We start from the raw sequence: 19796 nt of genomic DNA, 5'->3' as shown, positions 1-19796 counted from the left end.
AAGCTGTACGGACCGCTGGACAAGAGGGGAGAGCTACCGACTTTATCAAGATTAAGCGATAGGCCAGAATAAAACCCGTACTCTGAGAGAAGATCCAACGCAGCAGGTAAAGAGTCTTCAGGGCGAGTGAGAATAAGAAACAAATCATCTGCAAAAGCCAGTGTCTTCAGGTTTACTCCCGCAACCCGGAGCCCCTGACATCATCAAAGAGACGTAAAGTGCAGAGCAGCAGTTCCAAAGAAATGAGAAAGAGTAATGGAGAAAGTGGGCAACCCTGTCTGGTGCCCCTAAAAATAGGTAAGTAATCCTTACGGGTGCCATTAACTAACAGGGATGCACGAGGAGCAGAATATAAAGAGCGAATTGTTTGAAGAAAGAACCCCCGAAGCCCAACATAACTCCAAGGTACGAAACAAAAAAGACCAGTGCACACTATCAAATGCCTTAGAAGCTTCCAAACTAACAAATAAAGCAGGGATCTGATTGTGTTGACAGTGGGCAAGCGCAAGAAGAACCTTTCGCACATTACAAACCGATTGGCGGCCGCGAACAAAACCAACTTGATCAGTGTGAATTATAGAGGGAAGATGAGGGGCCAGACGGTCGGCTAACATACGTGAAAGAAGCTTAAGGTCAACGTTGATCAAAGAGATCAGGTGATAAGATCCAGGATCATCACTCCTCTTACCCGGCTTCAACAATAATGTAGTAAGTGCCTCATTGGCATATCGGGGAAAGGAGCCACGATCCACAGCAGTAGTAAAGTAAGCCAACAAGGGACCACAAAGCTGAGGGGAAAGAAGTTTATAGAATTCACCGGAAAAGCCATCGGACCCCGGGGCTTTCCCAGAATGTAAGGCCTTGGATAGCAGATTGTAATTCACTCGCCTGGAACGGACGATTAAGAGCCGTCGCCACATTCTCAGTAAGGCCGGGCATCCCAGACGAACGAAGATAGTATGTCAAAAGCTCCGAAGATGCATCATCCGGAGCAGCATACAAATGCTCAAAATAGGCATGAAGCACAGCCAACACCTTGGTAGTACGAGTCGCCCCTCCCTCCCCGTCCAGAGTGTCAAAATCAGTTGCCGGCTTGTCCGGGTGTTAATCAGGCGCGCCAACAAGCATCCAGGCTTACTGCAAATCTGTGAAAATGGTGATTATAGTAAGCTGCCCACCACTGGAAGCGAGAGTGGAGCAGAGAGTTAAGAGCCCCCTGGGTAGACAAATAACGCTCTCTAGTTATGTCCGAAGGAGCGGTAGAAAAAGCCTTCTTAGCGGTCCTCAAGGCCTGTACCAGAGTAAGAATACCGGAATGAATACGTTTATTACGGGCACTAATAAAGGATATCAACTGACCACGGATCACCAATTTGACCGCCTCTCAAAACAAAACCGGATCCTCCTTTTGTTCATTATTAGCCACATAATCCTCCCACTGAACCTGCAAAAAGCATCAAAATTCTACATCTCGCTCAAGATAAAATGGGAAGCACCAAGAGGGAGAACGAAGGTACGTGGAATCCAAGTGGATATCCAGCCATATCGTTGGTATGATCAGAAATGCTAAGCGGGCCGATCTCCGATGTCACCACTGAGGGAAACGACGTGGGAGACACAAAGATATAATCAGTCCGAGACTAGGTTTTATGGGCGTGAATGTGAACTTATAATGAGAGTATATGACGTAAGTTTTTCACAGATTAAGCTGGGAGTTTTTTGGCCATATGAAGCTGAACTGAGGCCTTTTTTTTTCCCCCCACAATTTGAATATTTGTGAAGTTTATTTGAAACATTGTTAGCCAGGAAAATTAGAAGGCTTTCCCAGTTTCGTAAAAGTACTCCTGCTTTTATATACGAGTAAGGATTATTGAAAGAACTGTAATTGAAATTGCCCATTATACTGTTGCCCAATTTGCCAGCTTTCCTAATCTCTGAAACATTTCTTCATCTGTCTGCTCATTTTTTTCTGGAAGAAAGTAGTATAAACCTACCTTTTTATATTCCTTCCCTTCACATATGGATTTCACACTGCTTTCTACGGTCATGTGAAAAAATTAGGACATCCCATGAAATATTCAGTTGTCTTAAGAAATGTTCACAAATCGATGTCAACTCTTATTTATTCCTGGAAAAGAAAATGATGTAATTGCAGGTAAACAACAAATTTTCCTTCATTTACTCATGAAATAAGATATCCACAAGAATGTGTATTCTAACTGAGGAATAAATGTAGGAATGCCCCACAAAGGAAACACACACACTCAGTCTCAGAGTTGGGAGGAGATGCTGGCAAGAGCTAGCTCAGAGTCCCTTTTTATTATGCTTCTAAGCTAATGACATCATAGTAACTCCCTCGTTTACACATCTCATGATTGGTGGGTACAAAGGTACATGGTTTTACATTGGTGGATACAAAGATAGGTACATGTTTTACCTCGATCACCCTCCTTTTACCTTGTGCTTTTTCCTCGTGATCATCCTCCAACTCAGCACTTAGACAAGGACATGATTAACACGTGGACAGAGCCCGAGACTTTGCACGTCCTCAAGGCCTGTCAGCTGATGTCCTTACCTAATAAGGACTGCTCAAATAAGATAAGCATGTGACAGTCCAAAGGTTATAATGCATACTCCTTAAGCTATCTTAATTAGTCTTAAGCTCAGGGCCTGCACGTAGGCAGAGTCTGATTGCTGCCCATATAAGGGATAAGGGTAAACTTGTGTCAGGTTAATATGTGACAAGATGCTAGCATTTTCCTTTACTTAGAAGGGCTGTATGGCAAGAAGGGAGAGGAATGGGATTAATTTATAATTCTTCACAGGGGCTCATAATTCTTTCACAGGGGCGGTGAAATCAGTGTGCCAATCTCGCCCTGTTTCAGAATGGCAGAATGGCGTCCCTACAAATAAATTAGGACACCCCCACATATCCTCCCACTTAAAGTGGCTCAAATCATACACAAGTGTATCACATCGGTTGCACATGATTAGAACATCGATACTCAGCGTTTTGAAGGAGGTTGCCCTACTTAAACCTCAGACATTTAGTTTGGTGTGCTCATGACTGCTGCGGTGAGAGTAAACACCATGGTGAGATCAAAAGAGCTGTCTGAGGCCACAGCCAGAAAATAGTGTAAAGTGGAGGACTTTCCAAACAACTACCAACATGCACAGGTCTGGCTGTCCAAGCAAGTTGACCCCTAGAGCAAGACCACAAGATGCTAAAAGAAAGTCTCCAAAAACCCTATTGTCATCACGGGACCTACAGCAGGCTCTTGCTACTGTTGATGTGAAAGTGCATGCTTCTACAATCAGAAAGAGACTGCACAAATCTAACTTGCAAGGGAAGTGTGCGAGGAAAGGCTGAAAAATTTGCGGCTGTACTCACTCGAGGAACGTAGGGAGAGAGGAGACATGATGAGACATTTAAGTATATTACCGGCTGTATCGAGATGGAAGAAGAGATTCTCTTTCTCAAAGGACCCTCAGCCACAAGAGGGCATCCGCTCAAACTCAGGGGCGGGAAATTTCATGGCGACACCAGGAAATATTTCTTCACTGAGAGAGTGGTTGATCCTTGGAACGAGCTCCCGGTGCAAGTGATCGAGGCAAACAGCGTGCAAGAATTTAAGAGCAAATGGGATGCCCATGTGGGATCCCTTAGAGGGTTAAGCCAAGGGAACCTGTCACCAAGAGTGGGATCCCTAGGATAGTAGAGACTCGGGGGTGGGTCAGTAGAGTGGGCAGACCTGATGGGCTATGGCCCTTATCTGCCGTCATCTTCTATGTTTCTATGGAAACCTTTGCTCTCTAAGAGAAACATCAAGGCCAGACTGGTTTGCCAGATATATCATAGACAAACACCAGGGCTTCTAGAATAGTGTTTTATGGACAGAAGAGTCTAAAATTGAATTATTTGGACACCAGAAAAGAGGACATGAATGGCATACGCCAAATACAGCATTCCAGGAAAAGAACCTTCATACCAACTGTGAAGCGTGGAAGTGTCATGGTTTGGGGATGCTTTGCTGCGGCAGGACCTGGCCAGCTCACCATCATACATGAATTTGAATTCTACTGTGTATCAGAGGGTGCTTGAGGAACATGTGAGACCATCAGTAAGAAAATTAAAGCTGAAGCGGAACTTGACCCTGCAACATGACAATGACCCAAAACATACCAGTAAATCCACCAAGGACTCGCTGAAAACCAAGAAATGGACAGTCCTGGAGTGGCTGAGTCAAAGCCCTGATCTTAATCCCATTGAGATGCTGTGGGTGATTTGAATAGTAGCAAAACCCAAAATGGATGGGAGATGAAAAACTATGAAAAAAACAAAACTCCCAAACCCCAAGAAGTAGAACTGGATAAGGGGGAGAGATAAGTCAAAGAATGATTACACTGCTGTTATTATGACAGCCCAATAATATGGTTTCAAGAGATTGGGAGAGCCCTCAGTCACACAGCCTCCCTCCGGGAGCTCCCAGAAGTGAAGGCTGTCACTGGCTGACACCCAAAAGGGTGTTAACTGTGAAACATCCCCGGGCTCTCTCCGTGCAATTTTTGTGATAAATGTGCACACAAATAGTGCTGAAAGTGCAAAAAATAAATCAAAAACACACTCTACAATTCAATAAAATTGTCTCTACCCCTTATCCAGGGGGCCAAAGCACAAGGTTCAAACGTCCAGATCCAACTAAGCAAAAACCAACTGGAAGTACTTAGCTTCTCCATGGATGTTACAGTCAGCAAGTAACAAATTTGTCCAATGGGACTCCGTTTCGGGGGTGAACACCCCCTTCTTCAGGAACAGCTGGGCTGCGCTGTAACCCCCAGATATTAGGCACAGCAATTTGGCAAAGCAGAAAATGGCGCTTGTCCAGAATGAACGCCTCCAATTTAAACTGCAGACACAAGAAACGTCACTCAGTTGACTTATCACATGACTGCACGAATCGCGGGGGAGAAAGAAACACACCTCCCCGCACAGGCTCCGAGTGAAGAATCTAGTCATTAGAACAACAGGGATGGGAACCCCTGCTGGTGGAAAAGAATAATGACAGTTAAAGTATGTTGCCATTCAATATATTCATTATGTTCAGTAGGAACTAAAGCCTGGAGTTCACAGATCCAGTATTGTTCCCTCCGCTGCAACAATGATAACGTATCCCCCTGATAATCCTCATATCTGTTCAATCACAAACCAGCATAAATCCTGAAAAGAGTGACCTAATTGGGTACAGTGAGGCACAAGAGGAGAACTCATAGATTGAGTGTTGATCCGAGAGCAATGCTCAATGAGGCGTGTTTTTATGGTTCTTTGGTATGTCCCATGTATAACATGTGGCAAGAACATGTAATGACATATATAACCCACTTAGATTTGCAAGTCGTGGCTGATTTGAAAGGTATGTTTTGTGGGTCGTTGGATGTTTCCACATTGTTCCCTCAATGGTGATTTTGCAAATGTCACAAGTGTCGCTGCATTTTAAATGTTGCCCTTCACGATTAGAATTCCTGCGGTCCGAGATATACCTAGAGTGAATTACATAATCTGCTATATTCTTGGCACGGGAATATGCGATGCAAGAAAAATATTGAAAACCGGGATGAAGCTGGAGAATATGCCAATGCTTCCTGATGCTCTGGGCTACAGCAGCAGCATGATCTGAGAATGATAGCATACAGATGGTTTTAGCATCCTCTTGAGATGGAACATTGGAGAGCAAGAGAGTCCTGTTGGCATAAAGGGCTCCATTATAGGCATTGTGAAGAACCCGGTGTGGATAACCTCGCTCTTTAAACCGTGTATATAGCACTGGCTTACACCCAAAAGGGTGTTAACTGTGAAACATCCCCGGGCTCTCTCCGTGCAATTTTTGTGATAAATGTGCACACTTTAAGCCTTCCCTCTGACATGAGAGGGAAGGCTTAAAGGCCAGCTGTGTGCAGGAACCAGTGGCCATGGCTTCACGAACAGAAGTGCCACTGGGAAGAGAGAGTTTGCCAGAGGAAGTATACACACACGAGAGGCATGAAGAGTCAGGCAGCTAGGTGAGCTGTGACCTGTGGGTTTACAAAGAGAACTGCGATGGGAGGAGGAAGCCGGCCAGAGGAGGGACACAGAATGTAGGAAAAGATGAGGGGCGCATTGGGACACAGAATGGAGGAGGAGGATCATGTTTGGACAGGAAGGGAGGAAGGGACACGTTGACACAGGGAGAGGCAGGACCCCCCCCCGCTCGTAAATACGAGTTTGACCTAAATCGGGCATTCGTAAACCGGAGAATGCCTGTAATCTATTTAAAGTGGCTGTAACTCATGCTATGGGCCACAAGAGGGACCTTTGTAGCTATCAGTATTCAGCTAGCACAGAACACTGCAGCCAGGACTGAATTTTGCAGGACTATTTCAGCCCTTCTCCTCCCAACATAACACAACTTAAATACTAGTGCTTGAATGCTTGTGCCTGGGATGGTAGAATCTGAAGATTGCACAATGAATGTCTCATTGAGAGTCGGGAGCAGAGAAATGGGGAAAATAGGAATTTTGAGAACTAAAATGTTTAGCCTTCTATCACTCCCCTGGCTCTTTGCTTCCTGCTTCCTCTATCCACCAGATATGACAAACCAGGAACTGAACACTGGGGGAGAATTCACCCTGAGCTAGTACTTCCCTTTCCTTGTTGCTGAGAACCAGGAAGCTTAACCGAGTAAACAATCCAAAGAGAATTTTCAGGCTTTTTTGTTTTTTTATCTTACACTTACAAAAGCCATTCTTTGATATTTTCTTTTTAATTGGAAAAAGTAGCATAAAATTGGCTGGCTTTATCTAATCTTTAAAGAGATATAGGAGGAGCAGTATTCCAATTTTTGAAAGGTAATATGTAGAAATAAAAACAAGAAAACCGTAAAGGAAAAAAATACCTTTTTTATTGGACTAACTTAATATAGTTTGATTGGCTTTTGAAGGTAAACCCTTCTGAGGATGAAGAGTTTACCTTTGTAAGCTAATCATAAGCTACAATATTACAGTTAGTCCGATAAAAAGAAAAAAAAAACCCACTTAAAAAAAAATTCTACATATTACCTTTTGAAGAGTGGACTAACTGCAACCACACCATTTCACTCAGTTTTTGAAAGGAATTTGCTTGGTGGCTAAAAAGTATATGTGTAGGTTTTATAGCATCTGTAAAACCAGAATAATAATAACTTTGTTTTTCTATACTGCCAACACCCAAAATGTTCTAGGCGGTTCACAGAATAAAAAGGACTGGATAGTCAGTGATGATATAAAGCACACAGAAAAGCAGTACAATATTTTGATAATGAAAAATACAGTAAGAAACTATGACAGTCATCAATCAAGTAACAAATTTTTTTAACAAATAGGTCTTAACCAGTTTTCTAAAAGTGCAATAAGATGCAGATTGTTGAATCAGAACATCTAACCATACTTGAAACTTTACCTGCTTGATAAGCCAAGGATCAATTTTGAGGATTAGGAAAAGTACGCCGAGTAGACCTAGTTGAACGGTACAATTCAAAATGAGAGAAAAGATATGACTGAACTAATCCAAATAATATTTTATAGCAAATACAAGCAAATTTGAAAAGTACTCTTGCTGCCATTGGCAACCAGTGCAGCTGACGGTAATAAGGGCTGACATGTTCCTATTTTTTTAAATCCGAAAATTAAATGGACCACTGTATTTTGGATTAGCCTTAATCTTCCTAAAACGGTTTTATAAGCTCCCAAATAGATTACAGTATATTACAGTAGTCAAAAATAGATAAGATTAATGCTTGAACTAATAATCTAAGAGAAGTAGGGTTGAAGTATTTTTTAATGGAACACAATTTTTATAATGCAAAGAAACATTTCTTAACAAGCATATCTGTATGTTCCCCCAAGATTAAATGGCAGTCAAGTATAACTCCTAAAATTTTAAGAGATGAGACTATTGGATATTCTTGTCCTCCTTAAATAAAGAGTTTTATCCGTAATTTTATTGTTGGGACTAGCCAAGAAAATCTGGTTTTATCAGTATTTAATTTCAATTTAAATTCAATAGTCCATTGTTCAATCCAATTTAGAATAAAAGTGATCTGGTTTTTTTTTTATTTCAGTAGTATAAGAATAACTGGTATCAGAATTGTGATGTCATCTGCATAAATGTGAAAAATTACATTTAAGCTTTGTAAAAGATTGGCCAAGGAAGCAACATAGATGTTGAACAAAGTGGGCGATAGTGGTGAAGCTTGAGGTACCTTGAGGGTTACTCCGAGAATTGGCGTACTGACCATTGCTAAAGACTTCATACAATCTTTTTCCAAGAAACCCTGAAACCAATCTCAAACTCTTCCAGAAATTCCCATAGCATCCAAACAACCCAATAGAATCTCATGGTCAACCAAGTCAAAAGCACTACTAAGATCAAATTGAAGTATTAGTGCACTAGTGCCTTGGCTGAATAAAGAATGAATATGATCAATCAAAGAGGCTGCAACTGTTTCTGTACTGAAATATTGTCTAAAACCAGATTGGTGAACATGAAGAATGTTCTAGATGTTTGACTAATTCTAAGTTGACCAGACTTTCCATTATTTTACAGCACAAGGGTATACTTGCAATGGGTCTATAATTTTGTTTTAGTAGATATAGGTTCTTTATTATTCTTTAAAATAGGAGTGACCAAAATATGACCCAACTCATTAGGAAATAGCCCATTTATCAAAGAATAACTAATTCATTTAAACAGGTCTGCCTTAAAGGTATTTGGGGCCTTTTTCATAATTGTCAGAGAACCCGTGTCTAAACAGCTTGACTTAACATATTTGTTGTACAACTTAATAAATTGTTGCCAATCTGGGATATCAAATTCATTCCAGAGCATGTCAGCCCTTACACCTTCTCTCAGCTGCACTGGTTGAAAATGGGGATGACGTTGGTTAGACTTGTTCTGATTTATCTCTTTAATCATTTTGTGTTCCCTGCATATAGTCCTAAGTGGAGAATATCTTTATTCTCATTTCCAACACTAAAAGGATGCACTTCAAAAAGATTTCTGGACAAAACTTTTATCAGGCTGGTGTTTTGGAGTAAAACTAAGTGGTGTATTTTTTTTAATTCAATCTCTTACTAAATGTTTAGAAGATCTGTGAAGTCTTATTTATATGACAAAATTGTTTTAAAAATTCTAATTATGTGATGGATATATTTCTGTATGTACTTCATCTGCGCCTGACAGATCTTCTTTATGTAAACCGCTCTGAACTGTCAAGGTATAGTGGGTTATAAATAAAATTTTATCCTCTCCCTAATAATAATAAGTCAGTGTGAGGCAGTATGCAGGAAGGTGTTCAGTTTGCTTCCTACTGTTTGGGTCACTTATATACAGTGGAACCTTGGTTTGTGAGCATAATTTGTTCCAGAAGCTTGCTCGTATATCAAAGTGAGTTTCCCCGTAGAAAGTAAGGGAAACTCGGATGATTCGTTCCACATCCCAAAAAGACCCCCCCCCCCCTTGAGGCCACTGGCGCTCTTCCACCCCACCCCTGGGAACCGGCTTTGGCCCACCCCCAAACCCTTACCTCGAGCGGACACCGGCACGCAGCACCAACCCACAGGATGTACTGGTGCTGAAAGAGCCTGCTGCTGATCTCTGCTGGGCTGCTGCGGGGCCTTGAGCATCTGCGCCCTCTGAGAATCTCGGAGAAAGTGGGAGCCAGAAGGCTCAAGGCCCTGCAGCAGCCCAATAGAGATCAGCGGCAGGCTGTTTTGGCACTGCCACGTCCTGTGAGTTGATGCTGCGTGCTAGTGCTGCCCGAGGTAAGGGTTTGTTTTTTTTTTGGGGGGGGGGCAAAGCCAGTTCTCGGGGGTAGGGTGGGGGCTCGCTTATCGAGTCAACGCTCGGTTTGTGAGTCAAAGTTTGCAGGAGTGTTTTGCTTAGCTTTCAAAACACTCACAAAACGCGGTTTGACTGTATATATTTTTTCTCCACTGCTGTTACTACAGTATGTATTAACTTCTGTAGTGTTACTAGACCTGTGCAGGTATCTTCTCTGTCCCTGGTGGGCTCACAATCAAGTTTTTAACTGGGACAATGGAGGTTTAAGTGACTTTCCAAGGGGCGTAAGGAGCTGCAGTGGGAATTGAACCCAGTTTTTCCAGGATCACAGTCTGCTGCACTAACTAATAGGGTACTCCTCCTCTCGTGCTGCACACTGACACTGGCTCTTGGTGAGCAAAGCAATTCAGTGTGAAAGTGAGAGCCTTCGGATGAGTGTGACGCATTAAAACACAAAACTTGGCATTGTTGGCTTCTTCGACTATGTAGCGGCACCTCTGCTGCCTCCCCTGCAAACATCCAGTCTCCTGTCTCCTCTTATTTTCTGCATAGAGGCAGCCAGGTGGCTCCAGTTGAAGAGAAACTTGATTTAGTTCTGAATTCACAGGGTAGGCAGAAAATAGGCTGTAATGTAAAACCAAAGGGATGGGAGCAACAGAAGAGCTATAATCCTAGGGGTGCTGCTTTGTTCTTGGTTAGCTTTACTTGGTGGCAAGTTTCTAGCTGGCTGAGAACCTAGGGTTACCAGATTTTAGTTAAATAAAATCTGGACCCATAGTCGCACCCCCAGCCCCCTCAACCTGTTCTCGTCACTTGGGAGGGCATCTGCAGATGCAATACGATGACTGCATGCGATGTCAAAGTTGCATCCACACATGTGCTGATGCCCTCCCAATGCAGTCCCGAAGAAGCTTTTTCCAAAACCCGGACAAACTGCCTCTGGTCTTTGAGATCCCTGTCTTCGCTAATCTCCATTTTGTACCTCTTTTCCCGCCTCCTTCCCCCCGCCCCTTACAGGCACACGTGTATACAGCCCGCCAGAGTGGATCACCTTTCGCCGTTACCATGCACGTACAGCTGCGGTCTGGTCCCTGGGGATTCTTCTTTATGACATGGTGTGTGGGGATATCCCCTTTGAGCAGGATGAGGAGATCCAGCAGGCACAGCTCTGCTTCCGGACCCCTGTCTCCACAGGTAGGTTGAGGGGAGGGAGTTCCCTGTGACTAACATCATATACGGGTGGGGTTGGCACAGCAATGGAAGGCTGCAGCACTGATTTAAGACTTCTGAGTAGATCTTGGTTCTTTTTGCTTCTTTTAACATACCCCTAAAGCAGTGGTCTCAAACTCAAACCCTTTGCAAGGCCACATTTTGGATTTGTAGTTACTTGGAGGGCTTCAGAAAAAAATAGTTAATGTTTTATTAAAGAAATGACAATTTTGCATGAGGTAAAACTTTATAGTTTATAAATCTTTCCTTTTGGCTAAGTCTTAATAATAATAATATTGTAATTTATAGCTAAAGAGACATATGATCAAGAAACTGTTTTAGTTTACTTTTGTGATATGATAAACATACTGAGGGCCTCAAAATAGTACCTGGCGGGCCGCGAGTTTGAGACCACTGCCCTAAAGTAAGATGCTTGTGTCTTCAAGTTTAAGTTTTGCTGGCTCAGTTTGCTGTGCCAGAACTTCCAAACTGCATCCTGGAATCTCTCTAAGATAGCCAAAGTGACTGTGTATGCAAACATCTCGTGCATATTCAGTTGGAATTTCAGGGTATCTGCTGGCCATGGAGTCCTAATGTGTTTGAAAAATCCTATTCTATCCAGTGAAAGGTATGCTTTCTCCATTACATGCTGGGTGGTTTGTTTTTTTTTGTTTTTTACTTAGACCCCCACATGCACACATCGATCTGCTGCAAAAACTAGGCTGGAATACTTGAGAATGTCACATCAAATGCTCTTGCTGGACTTCCCTATTCTGGATCGGGACCTTCTAGCTAGCACAAGTATGCACAGGAACAAACCACCCCCCCTTCTTTATCAAGTCGCATTAGGGCTTTTTTATTGCAGGCTATGTTAGTAAAAGCTCTGCTCATAGGAGTTCTATGAGCGTCTGAGCTTTTACCGCTGCGATTAAAAAAAAAAAAAAAAAAAAAATCCTAATGTGTTTTGATAAGAGGTGGGGGAAAGTTTGGTACATTAGTGAATTAACCGTTGTATTTACAAAATAGTACTAACACAATGCACAACAGAGGTCTAGTGTGCAGTAGCACTCTAAACTGTACTTGCAAACATCCCAGTCCTTTACACAACGTTACATAAGTGGAGGTTTGAAAACTGTCAGGCCCTGAAATGCTTCCTCAAAACGGTGAATTAAAAGTGAAATAACTATATGTAGATGCCTCATTTTTTGGCACTCCCTGCTATCAAGAGCTGCAGTGGGAGTTCCAGCCAAGCTGATAATCTCAAACAGTGTGTGTGTGTTTGTGTTGGGGGGGGGGGGTGCAATTACTGGATAAACAAGTATGCACTGCATAGGTTACATGTATGTAGGAGTGCCAAAGGTTGCTGCTCATTGGGTGATAAAGACATTCTGGAGGCAGCTAATTCACATGTGGAGAAAGACCTCGCGTTTCAACTAGAGAATAACACGGGGAAAAAATTTGTCCCCGTCTCTGCCCCATCCCTGCAAGCTCGGTCCCTGTCCCTGCAAACCATCTGATCCCATCCGCACAAGCCTCAAAGTTTATACAAATTTATTTTATTACCTAAGAATATCCTTACTGGGTCAGACCAAAGGTTCATCAAGCCTGGTGGCCAATCCAGGTCACTAGTGTCTGGCCAAAACCCAAAAAGTAGCAACATTCCATGCTACTGATCCAGGGGCAAGCATGTCTTTCTCAATAACAAGACTATGGACTTTTCCGTTATTGAGAGAGACATGGGGCAAGCCACTGCTTGCCCTGGATCAGTAGCATAGAATGTTGCTATTCTTTGGGTTTTGGCCAGGTACTAGTGACCTGATGGGCTACTGGGCTAGATGGACCTTTTGGTATGACCCAAAAGTATAAAAAACAATATTACATTACATTAGTGACTTTTATTCCACCATTACCTTGCGGTTCAAGGCGGATTACATAAGAAGTTATCTGGACGTTTCCAGAAGAGTTGCATAGTTGAGTGGGTTACTTTGGGGGATTGAAATGCTTCCTGTGGAGTTAGATTGTCTTAATGGATCTTTTGCCTGATTGCGGTAGTTCGGATAAGGCGGTTCATGTAGGCTGGACTGTCCATTTATGGCTTTAAATAATAGACAGTAAAATTTGAATTGTATTTTTGCTTGTATTCTGTACAATTATCATTTTATAAATCGTAACTAGAGGAAGAGATCTTCAGCTGGCAGGGCTTTGTTTATAAACATGTATCGACACAACTACAATATTACTTTCTAAAGAAAAGAATTTTTTTTTCTACTTTTTGGTTTCTACTTTCCTCAGCTTCTCATCATTCTCTTCCTGCCTTCTCTCTGCCTCTTCCATATGGCATCTGCTCTATTTCTATGCCTCTACCACAAACTGTCTGCCTCTTCCCTTCTATCCTTCTCCTCATTGGTCTGGCACCCATCTTATTTCCTCCGCTCCCCCCGTGGTCTGACACTCATCTTCTTCCCTTCCAGCTCTCACTTCTTCCTCCAGGTGGTTTTTAGCATCTCTTTCCTCCTTTCAGATCTGGTATCTCTCCTCTCCCTCCCCCAATACTCTGGTATCACTCTCCCTTTCCCTTCACCTTCCTTTTCTGCTTTTCCTTCTCACTTTTTCTGCCTCTTGTCTACTTTCTTACTTTCCAGGCCTCAATTTCCCTTTCATTTTTTCTACTTACAGCTTGCCGCCTCTTTCCCTTACCCTTTCCAATGTCTCACTAACTCTATCCTCTTCCCCCAATCCAGCATGTGCTCTTTTTTTCTTTATCCCCTCCTTCCATCCAATATGGTCTCTGCCTCTCTCTCCCCTCCCCACTTCCATCCAGCATCGGCTCCTTCCTCTCTCTCCCCTTTAGTGTCTGTTCCCCTCTCCACATCCCTTCAGCGCCACTCAACCTCTTCCCCTCACCTTCGTGGGCTCTTTTCATAGTTTTCCCTTTCTGACATGGCAACCATTCCCACAAGTCCTGTTCCCCTCTCCACGTCCCTTCAGCGCCACTCAACCTCTTCCCCCTCACCTTCGTGGGCTCTTTTCAGAGTTTTCTCTTTCTGACATGGCAACCATTCTTCGTGGGCTCTTTTCAGAGTTTTCCCTTTCTGACATGGCAACCATTCCCACAAGTCCTGTGTGACTTCTCCTCTGACGCACCTTCCTGTTTCTGGCTGGGCAGCTCATGTTAGAGGAGAAGTTTCGGGACAGTCACACGGGACTTGTGGGAATGGTTGCCGTGTCCAGCTGCCCTGCTGGCCCTGCCTCTGTCGGTTGCTTTGCAGCTCCTGGGGCGGGCCTACCAGCCTCTTCAAAGTTTCCTGAAGGTACGGTTACAAAGACTTTTGGGGTTTTTTGCTTTGTAATCGTGGATTTTTTTTTTTTTTTCTACCACTGATGAACATTCATGCTAGAAGATTGCAGGACTTTTATTTATGTACAGTATATAAATGAATGTTCTCTACCTCCACAATTTTTAGAAAGAATATATCTGGTGTGCATTTTAAAGCTGTTTTGCCTATTGTAGGAAGAGGAGCTTAAACTATTTTTTGTTGCTGGAGTGAAGTTGTGGTTTGGTTGGGGTGGGGGGGCTATGGTGAGCAGTGAGTTTACTTTCAGCATTGCTGTTATGTTAAAGCTCCTAGTGGAAACACAATGTCTTTTTTTTTTTTTTTTCTCTCCACTTCTGGAACATGTGAATTAGCTGCTTCTTCCCCAATAGAAGAGAATAGACATATAATTCTATTCTGTGATATTTTTCTGTTCTACCTGATGTGTTTATTTTTTGTGACCTACTTGCAACCAAAACTTAGTCTGGATTTCAGGGTCACTACCAGGGTCACTAAAACATGCAAAATGAGCCTGTTTGTAGGTATCCTGCAGCCCTGATTAGGCTTATGAACTGCTAAATATTTTGACATTCTTAAAAAAAATTCACTCCAAGGTGGTGTATAACAGTTTAACATAAAACAACCATTTTGTTAACTGAATAACGATATTAAAATGACCAAGTAAAAGAATAAATAGTATCTCCAGCTAGCTCCAAGTCCTCAGGACAGAATTGAGCCCGTCTAACTTTTCCATTATCTCCATACATGCACTGCCTGGGGGGAATCATGACAAGACAATGACCAAAACCAGGACCTTCTCAGCAGTGGTGTAGTGAGGGTGAGAGAAGTCCCCCCCCTTCCTCTAGTTGTTCACAGCAACAAGAACTTCAACATGCTCCTTGTGACCCCGTCGGCTCTCCCTCCGACGTCACTTCCTGTGTGTGGCACCCGGAAGTGACTTCAATGGGAGAGACACCGTGGTCACAAACACGTTGAGGTGGTTGCTTGAGGTGCGGGAGAAGGGGGCACACGCGTGATGAGGGGAGGGATAGGAAAAGGTGGACAGAGGAGGAGGGGTCCGGTCCTGGCGCCCCACCAACATGACACTCGGGGCAGACCCCCACACCCCTTACTATGCCACTGCTTATCAGCCTGTTCCAAAACAATGAAAAATCTGATTGGTGAACTGGGAACGAGTAATGTTGTATGATTGTTTCTCTGTGGGGAACTGTGGTGTAATAAGTGGCATGGGGGTGGTCCTCCCTCCTACCCACTACCAAGCATGCACACAGTTTCCTTTCCCTCGTACTTCTGTAACATTCCTGGTGCGAGCAGCAATTCCCAAGCTGCCTTCACACTAGCATCGGCTCTGACATCACTTCCTAGACATGGGTCCAGGAAGTGACATCAGAGGAAGAGCTGATGCTGGTGTGACGGCAGTTTGGGGGTTGCTGCTCGCACCAGGAACTTTGCAGAGCTATGAGGGATGAGAAGTGGCGTGCGCGCTGCAGGAGGGGGCAGGGAAGGAGCATGTGGATGTGGGGAAGAGGGCAGGGGAGGGCCACCGCTCACCCTTGCTATTCCACTGTAGGGCATTCAGTGTCAGTAGCACATATGAGGAGACTTGATGCTTTCTTCTATCTACAGACTGTGAGAACCTGATTCGCTGGTGCCTGTCCCCAAAAGCCTCAGAGCGTCCCACTCTGGAACAGATCATGCAGCACCCCTGGACCAAGCTGGGAGCCATATGGCAGCTAAAGGATGGCTACTTCTCCAGATCCTCGGGGGATCCTACCAGTTAACTGAGGTGGTGAGGGACGGAGAAGAACTGAAAGCTGCGATCCTTCCACATAAGGAGCAAAAATCCCTAAGACCGCCCTATAAAGTAGATTGGGGAGGAGGGGGTTAATGAAAATAAGATTGGACCTGGTTTTACAGGTCTAAGGGAAAAATCTGCATGGACCCTCGTGTGATCAATGTTTTTTATAGGGATGCCTGTGTAGGACTTACACAAAATGCATGGAGAAAGGGTCAAGCAAAAGTAACTCATATTGGGATGATATAGACACAGTATAGTATAACCAGCAGTGCAGCTAGCGTAAAGTGAAATCTTTCTCCTTTCCTCTCCCCCCTACAAGGGATAATAAGCTGACTGTGGAGCTGAAGTTGGACAGCTCTGCTGTATAGTGTGCTTGCTCATGCTCCGAGATAAAGGAGTCTCTCCCCACAGATGAGAGATTAGAAGTTTCTCTGGCTCCTGATCTAGGTCTGATTTCAGTTGCTGCTCCTGTGTCTGGATAGAGGCTTTTTCTGCTTTGTCCCTCGCTCTACTTGCAAAACCTCTCTCCTCTTAAAATTCTGGCCCAGGAGCTGGGATTACATTGGTACACCACATCTGGTAAATACTTGTGTATTCTATAAGAGGTTGTGCAAAAAAGCTGTGTTGCCTCTTTCCCCTACCTCCTATTCCTCTTACTAACACTGAGAGGGAATGGGTAAAGACTCTTTCCTACAGGGGGATTCTGGAAAGGAGGGGGCATATCAGTTGGCACTTTTTTTTTTTTTTTTTAAATCACTATTTAACTTTTGGAAAGTATGCTTGTGTCGCTGTGCCTGAGATTTGTAAAGATGCAAAGTGTAATATAAATATATTTAATAAAAGGGTTTTTTTAGCTTAAAACATTTTGTAGTTCTATTTTGCTTCTAAATAATACTTAAATTGAGACTTAAAAAAAAAAATGGTGTAGGGGGGGGCCTTTCAGAGTATAAGGGTAGCCCCAGTGGCATTACATAACAAAAGGGCACTGGCTCTCACAATAAGGGGGGGAGGGGAAGGGAGAGTAAAGTTTTAGACCAGGGGTGCCCACACTTTTTGGGCTTGCGAGCTACTTTTAAAATGACCAAGTCAAAATGATCTACCAACAATAAAATTTTAAAAAAACACAACGCACACTGTACGCATAGAAAATGTTAATCATCATTCCTATTCCAGGGTTTTTCAAAGAGGTCAAAGCAGATGACTCTATGCACTATCACCTCAGTAACAACCATACAAAAATAGACAAATATACCCCCCTCCCTTTTTACTAAACCACGATAGCAGTTTTTAGAGCGCAGGGAGCTGCGCTGAATGCCCAGCGCTGCTCTCGACACTCATAGGCTCCCTGCGCTAAAAAACTCTATTGCGGTTTAGTAAAAGGGGACCTTAGTGTAAAATATAGACAGTAGATATAAATTCAGACACATTTTGATCACTAAATTTAAAATAAAATCATTTTCCCTACCTTGTCTGGTGATTTCATGAGTCTCTGGTTGCACTTTCTTCTTCTGACTGTGCATCCAGTCTTTCTTCCCTTCTTTCAGCCTGTATGCTTCCTCTCCTCCACACCTCATTCCCTCCCCCAACTTTTCCTTCCTCTCTCCCTGCCTCCCTTTCCTTTTTTTCTGTTTCTCTTCTTTCCTTCTGTCTCCCTGCCTGCCCTTTTTCTTTCTTTCTTTCTCCCTGCCCTCCCCCAAGACACTGCCACTGCCATCGGGGACCCAAACTGCCATCGGGGACCAGGACCCAAACCGCCACCAATAACAGGCCCGAAAGCCGACGCCAATAACACGCCCAAAAGCCGACGCCGCCCCAACCTCTCCCTGCTTCGGCCGACCAGCATCGCGAGGAACTGTTGGGGGAAATGCTGCCGGGTCCTGCCTTCGCGGAAACAGAAAGTAGGCAGGACCCGGCAGCAAGAAGAGGAAATGCTTCACTAACCTGTCTCCCGCCTTAGCCCGTAGCGAACGCTTGCTTCAGGGCTCTCAACATGTGCGTGCCGGCTTCCCTTCTCCCCCCCTCCCCCTCCCCGGGCATAACTTCCGGTTTCGGAGGTAAGAGAAGAGAAGCCGGCACGCACACGTTAGAGCCCGGAGCATAAGTTCGCTAGGGGCTGAAATCTCCAAGCCGGTTTTTTTTTAATGTTCAGCAGCGGCCCTAGGGAGAACACTGGAGAGGAAGGCTGATCGGCCCATAGATCAGGACGGCAACACGAGTGCGATCGACTCGAGTTGCCTTCCTGAGCTACTGGTCGATCGCGATCGACGCGTTGGGCACCCCTGTTTTAGACAATGAGAAACCCTGCTTGATCAGGGGAGGCAGAACATCTAGGGCCTAAGTTGAACTGAATAAAAACTTCTGTCTATGCACCTTTTCTGAAAACCTTTTGTTATTAAGATACAAACCCCCCCTCTTTTTTTTTTTTTTTTTTTTTCTGTTAGCCATAAAAATGATATCCCTGTTTCTCTCTTCTACCCAGGGAGGTCTGGATAGAAGGATCAGCAGAGTGGCTTTTCTACAGCAAGGTAAGGTAGGATGCACATGGTGGTCCTAAGGGCAAGTGACCAGACAGCAAGGCTGAGGAGTGTTGAGATTGGATTGGATTTTCCCCAAACACTCCTTGGTCTAGCTGTCTGGCCATTTGCCCTTAGAATCTGGATCTATGGACAACCATGTGCAGGGGTGTCAAATGTCGGTCCTTGAGGGCCACAATCCGTTGGGGAAATCCTGAAAACACAACTGAATATGCACGAGATCTATTTGCATGCACTGCTTTCATTGTATTCTAATAGATCTCGTGCATATTTATTGGGGAAATCCTGAAAACCCAACTGGATTGTGGCCCTTGAGGATCGACATTTGACACTCCTGACCATGTGCATCCTAACTTACCTTGCTGTAGAAAAGCCACTCGGCTGATCCTTCTATCCAGACCTCCCTGATTTTATTTGCTCCTCTTCAGTCTCTTGTTCAGCCTTAGCTGTGGTTGCCTAGCCTGCTTAAGGATAATTCTCTTTCCAGTGCAATAGGTGAGACATTCTAGACCAGGGGTAGGGAACTCCGGTCCTCGAGAGCCGTATTCCAGTCGGGTTTTCAGGATTTTCCCAATGAATATGCATTGAAAGCAGTGCATGCAAATAGATCTCATGCATATTCATTGCGGATATCCTGAAAACCCGACTGGAATACGGCTCTCGAGGACCCGAGTTCCCTACCCCTGTTCTAGACAGTAGGGTTATTTCCCCATAGCCACATGCTGCTGCAGAAGGAATCCACTCTGGAGTTTTCACTCCACCTCTGTTGCACTTCACTGGGCTCTCTAGCTCCACTTTCAGTTCTTTCCTTCTGCATGCGTGCCTACAGGAGCGTTTGTTCTGTTCTCCCTATTTTATTATTTTTAATTAGAAGTAATTTCATCCCCTTTGGGGTATTTAGTTCTTGGAGTGTTTTTGAAACTCTGCCTGCTTGAGAATTCAGACTTTGGGTCTATAGCTTACAGACCCTCTGGGTACCTGTTAGCCAGCCTACATAGTTTCTCTGGAGCTTGGGGCTGTCCCTGAGGTGGTCTCGCATCCTGTTAATTGGAGGTCAATCGCAGGCT

At 44.0% G+C, this 19796-nt stretch overlaps 1 protein-coding gene across 1 annotated transcript in view; it reads left to right on the top strand.

Annotated features, from left to right (window-relative positions):
- Positions 1–17027, top strand: part of PIM2 (Pim-2 proto-oncogene, serine/threonine kinase) — a 35614-nt gene extending 18587 nt beyond the window's left edge. Inside the window, exons 5-6 of the mRNA XM_033922876.1 lie at positions 10871–11047; positions 16024–17027. Coding sequence (XP_033778767.1) covers positions 10871–11047; positions 16024–16178 — 332 coding nt within the window. The 3' untranslated portion in view covers positions 16179–17027. The remainder of the gene's footprint in view (positions 1–10870; positions 11048–16023) is intronic.
- The last annotated feature ends 2769 nt before the right edge of the window (positions 17028–19796 follow it).

This window comes from Geotrypetes seraphini, chromosome 1 (genome assembly GCF_902459505.1).
Source record: "Geotrypetes seraphini chromosome 1, aGeoSer1.1, whole genome shotgun sequence".
NCBI classification, from domain to species: Eukaryota; Metazoa; Chordata; class Amphibia; order Gymnophiona; family Dermophiidae; genus Geotrypetes; species Geotrypetes seraphini.
Note: the sequence above shows the minus strand (reverse complement) of the source record. Positions and strands in the feature narration are given on the sequence as shown.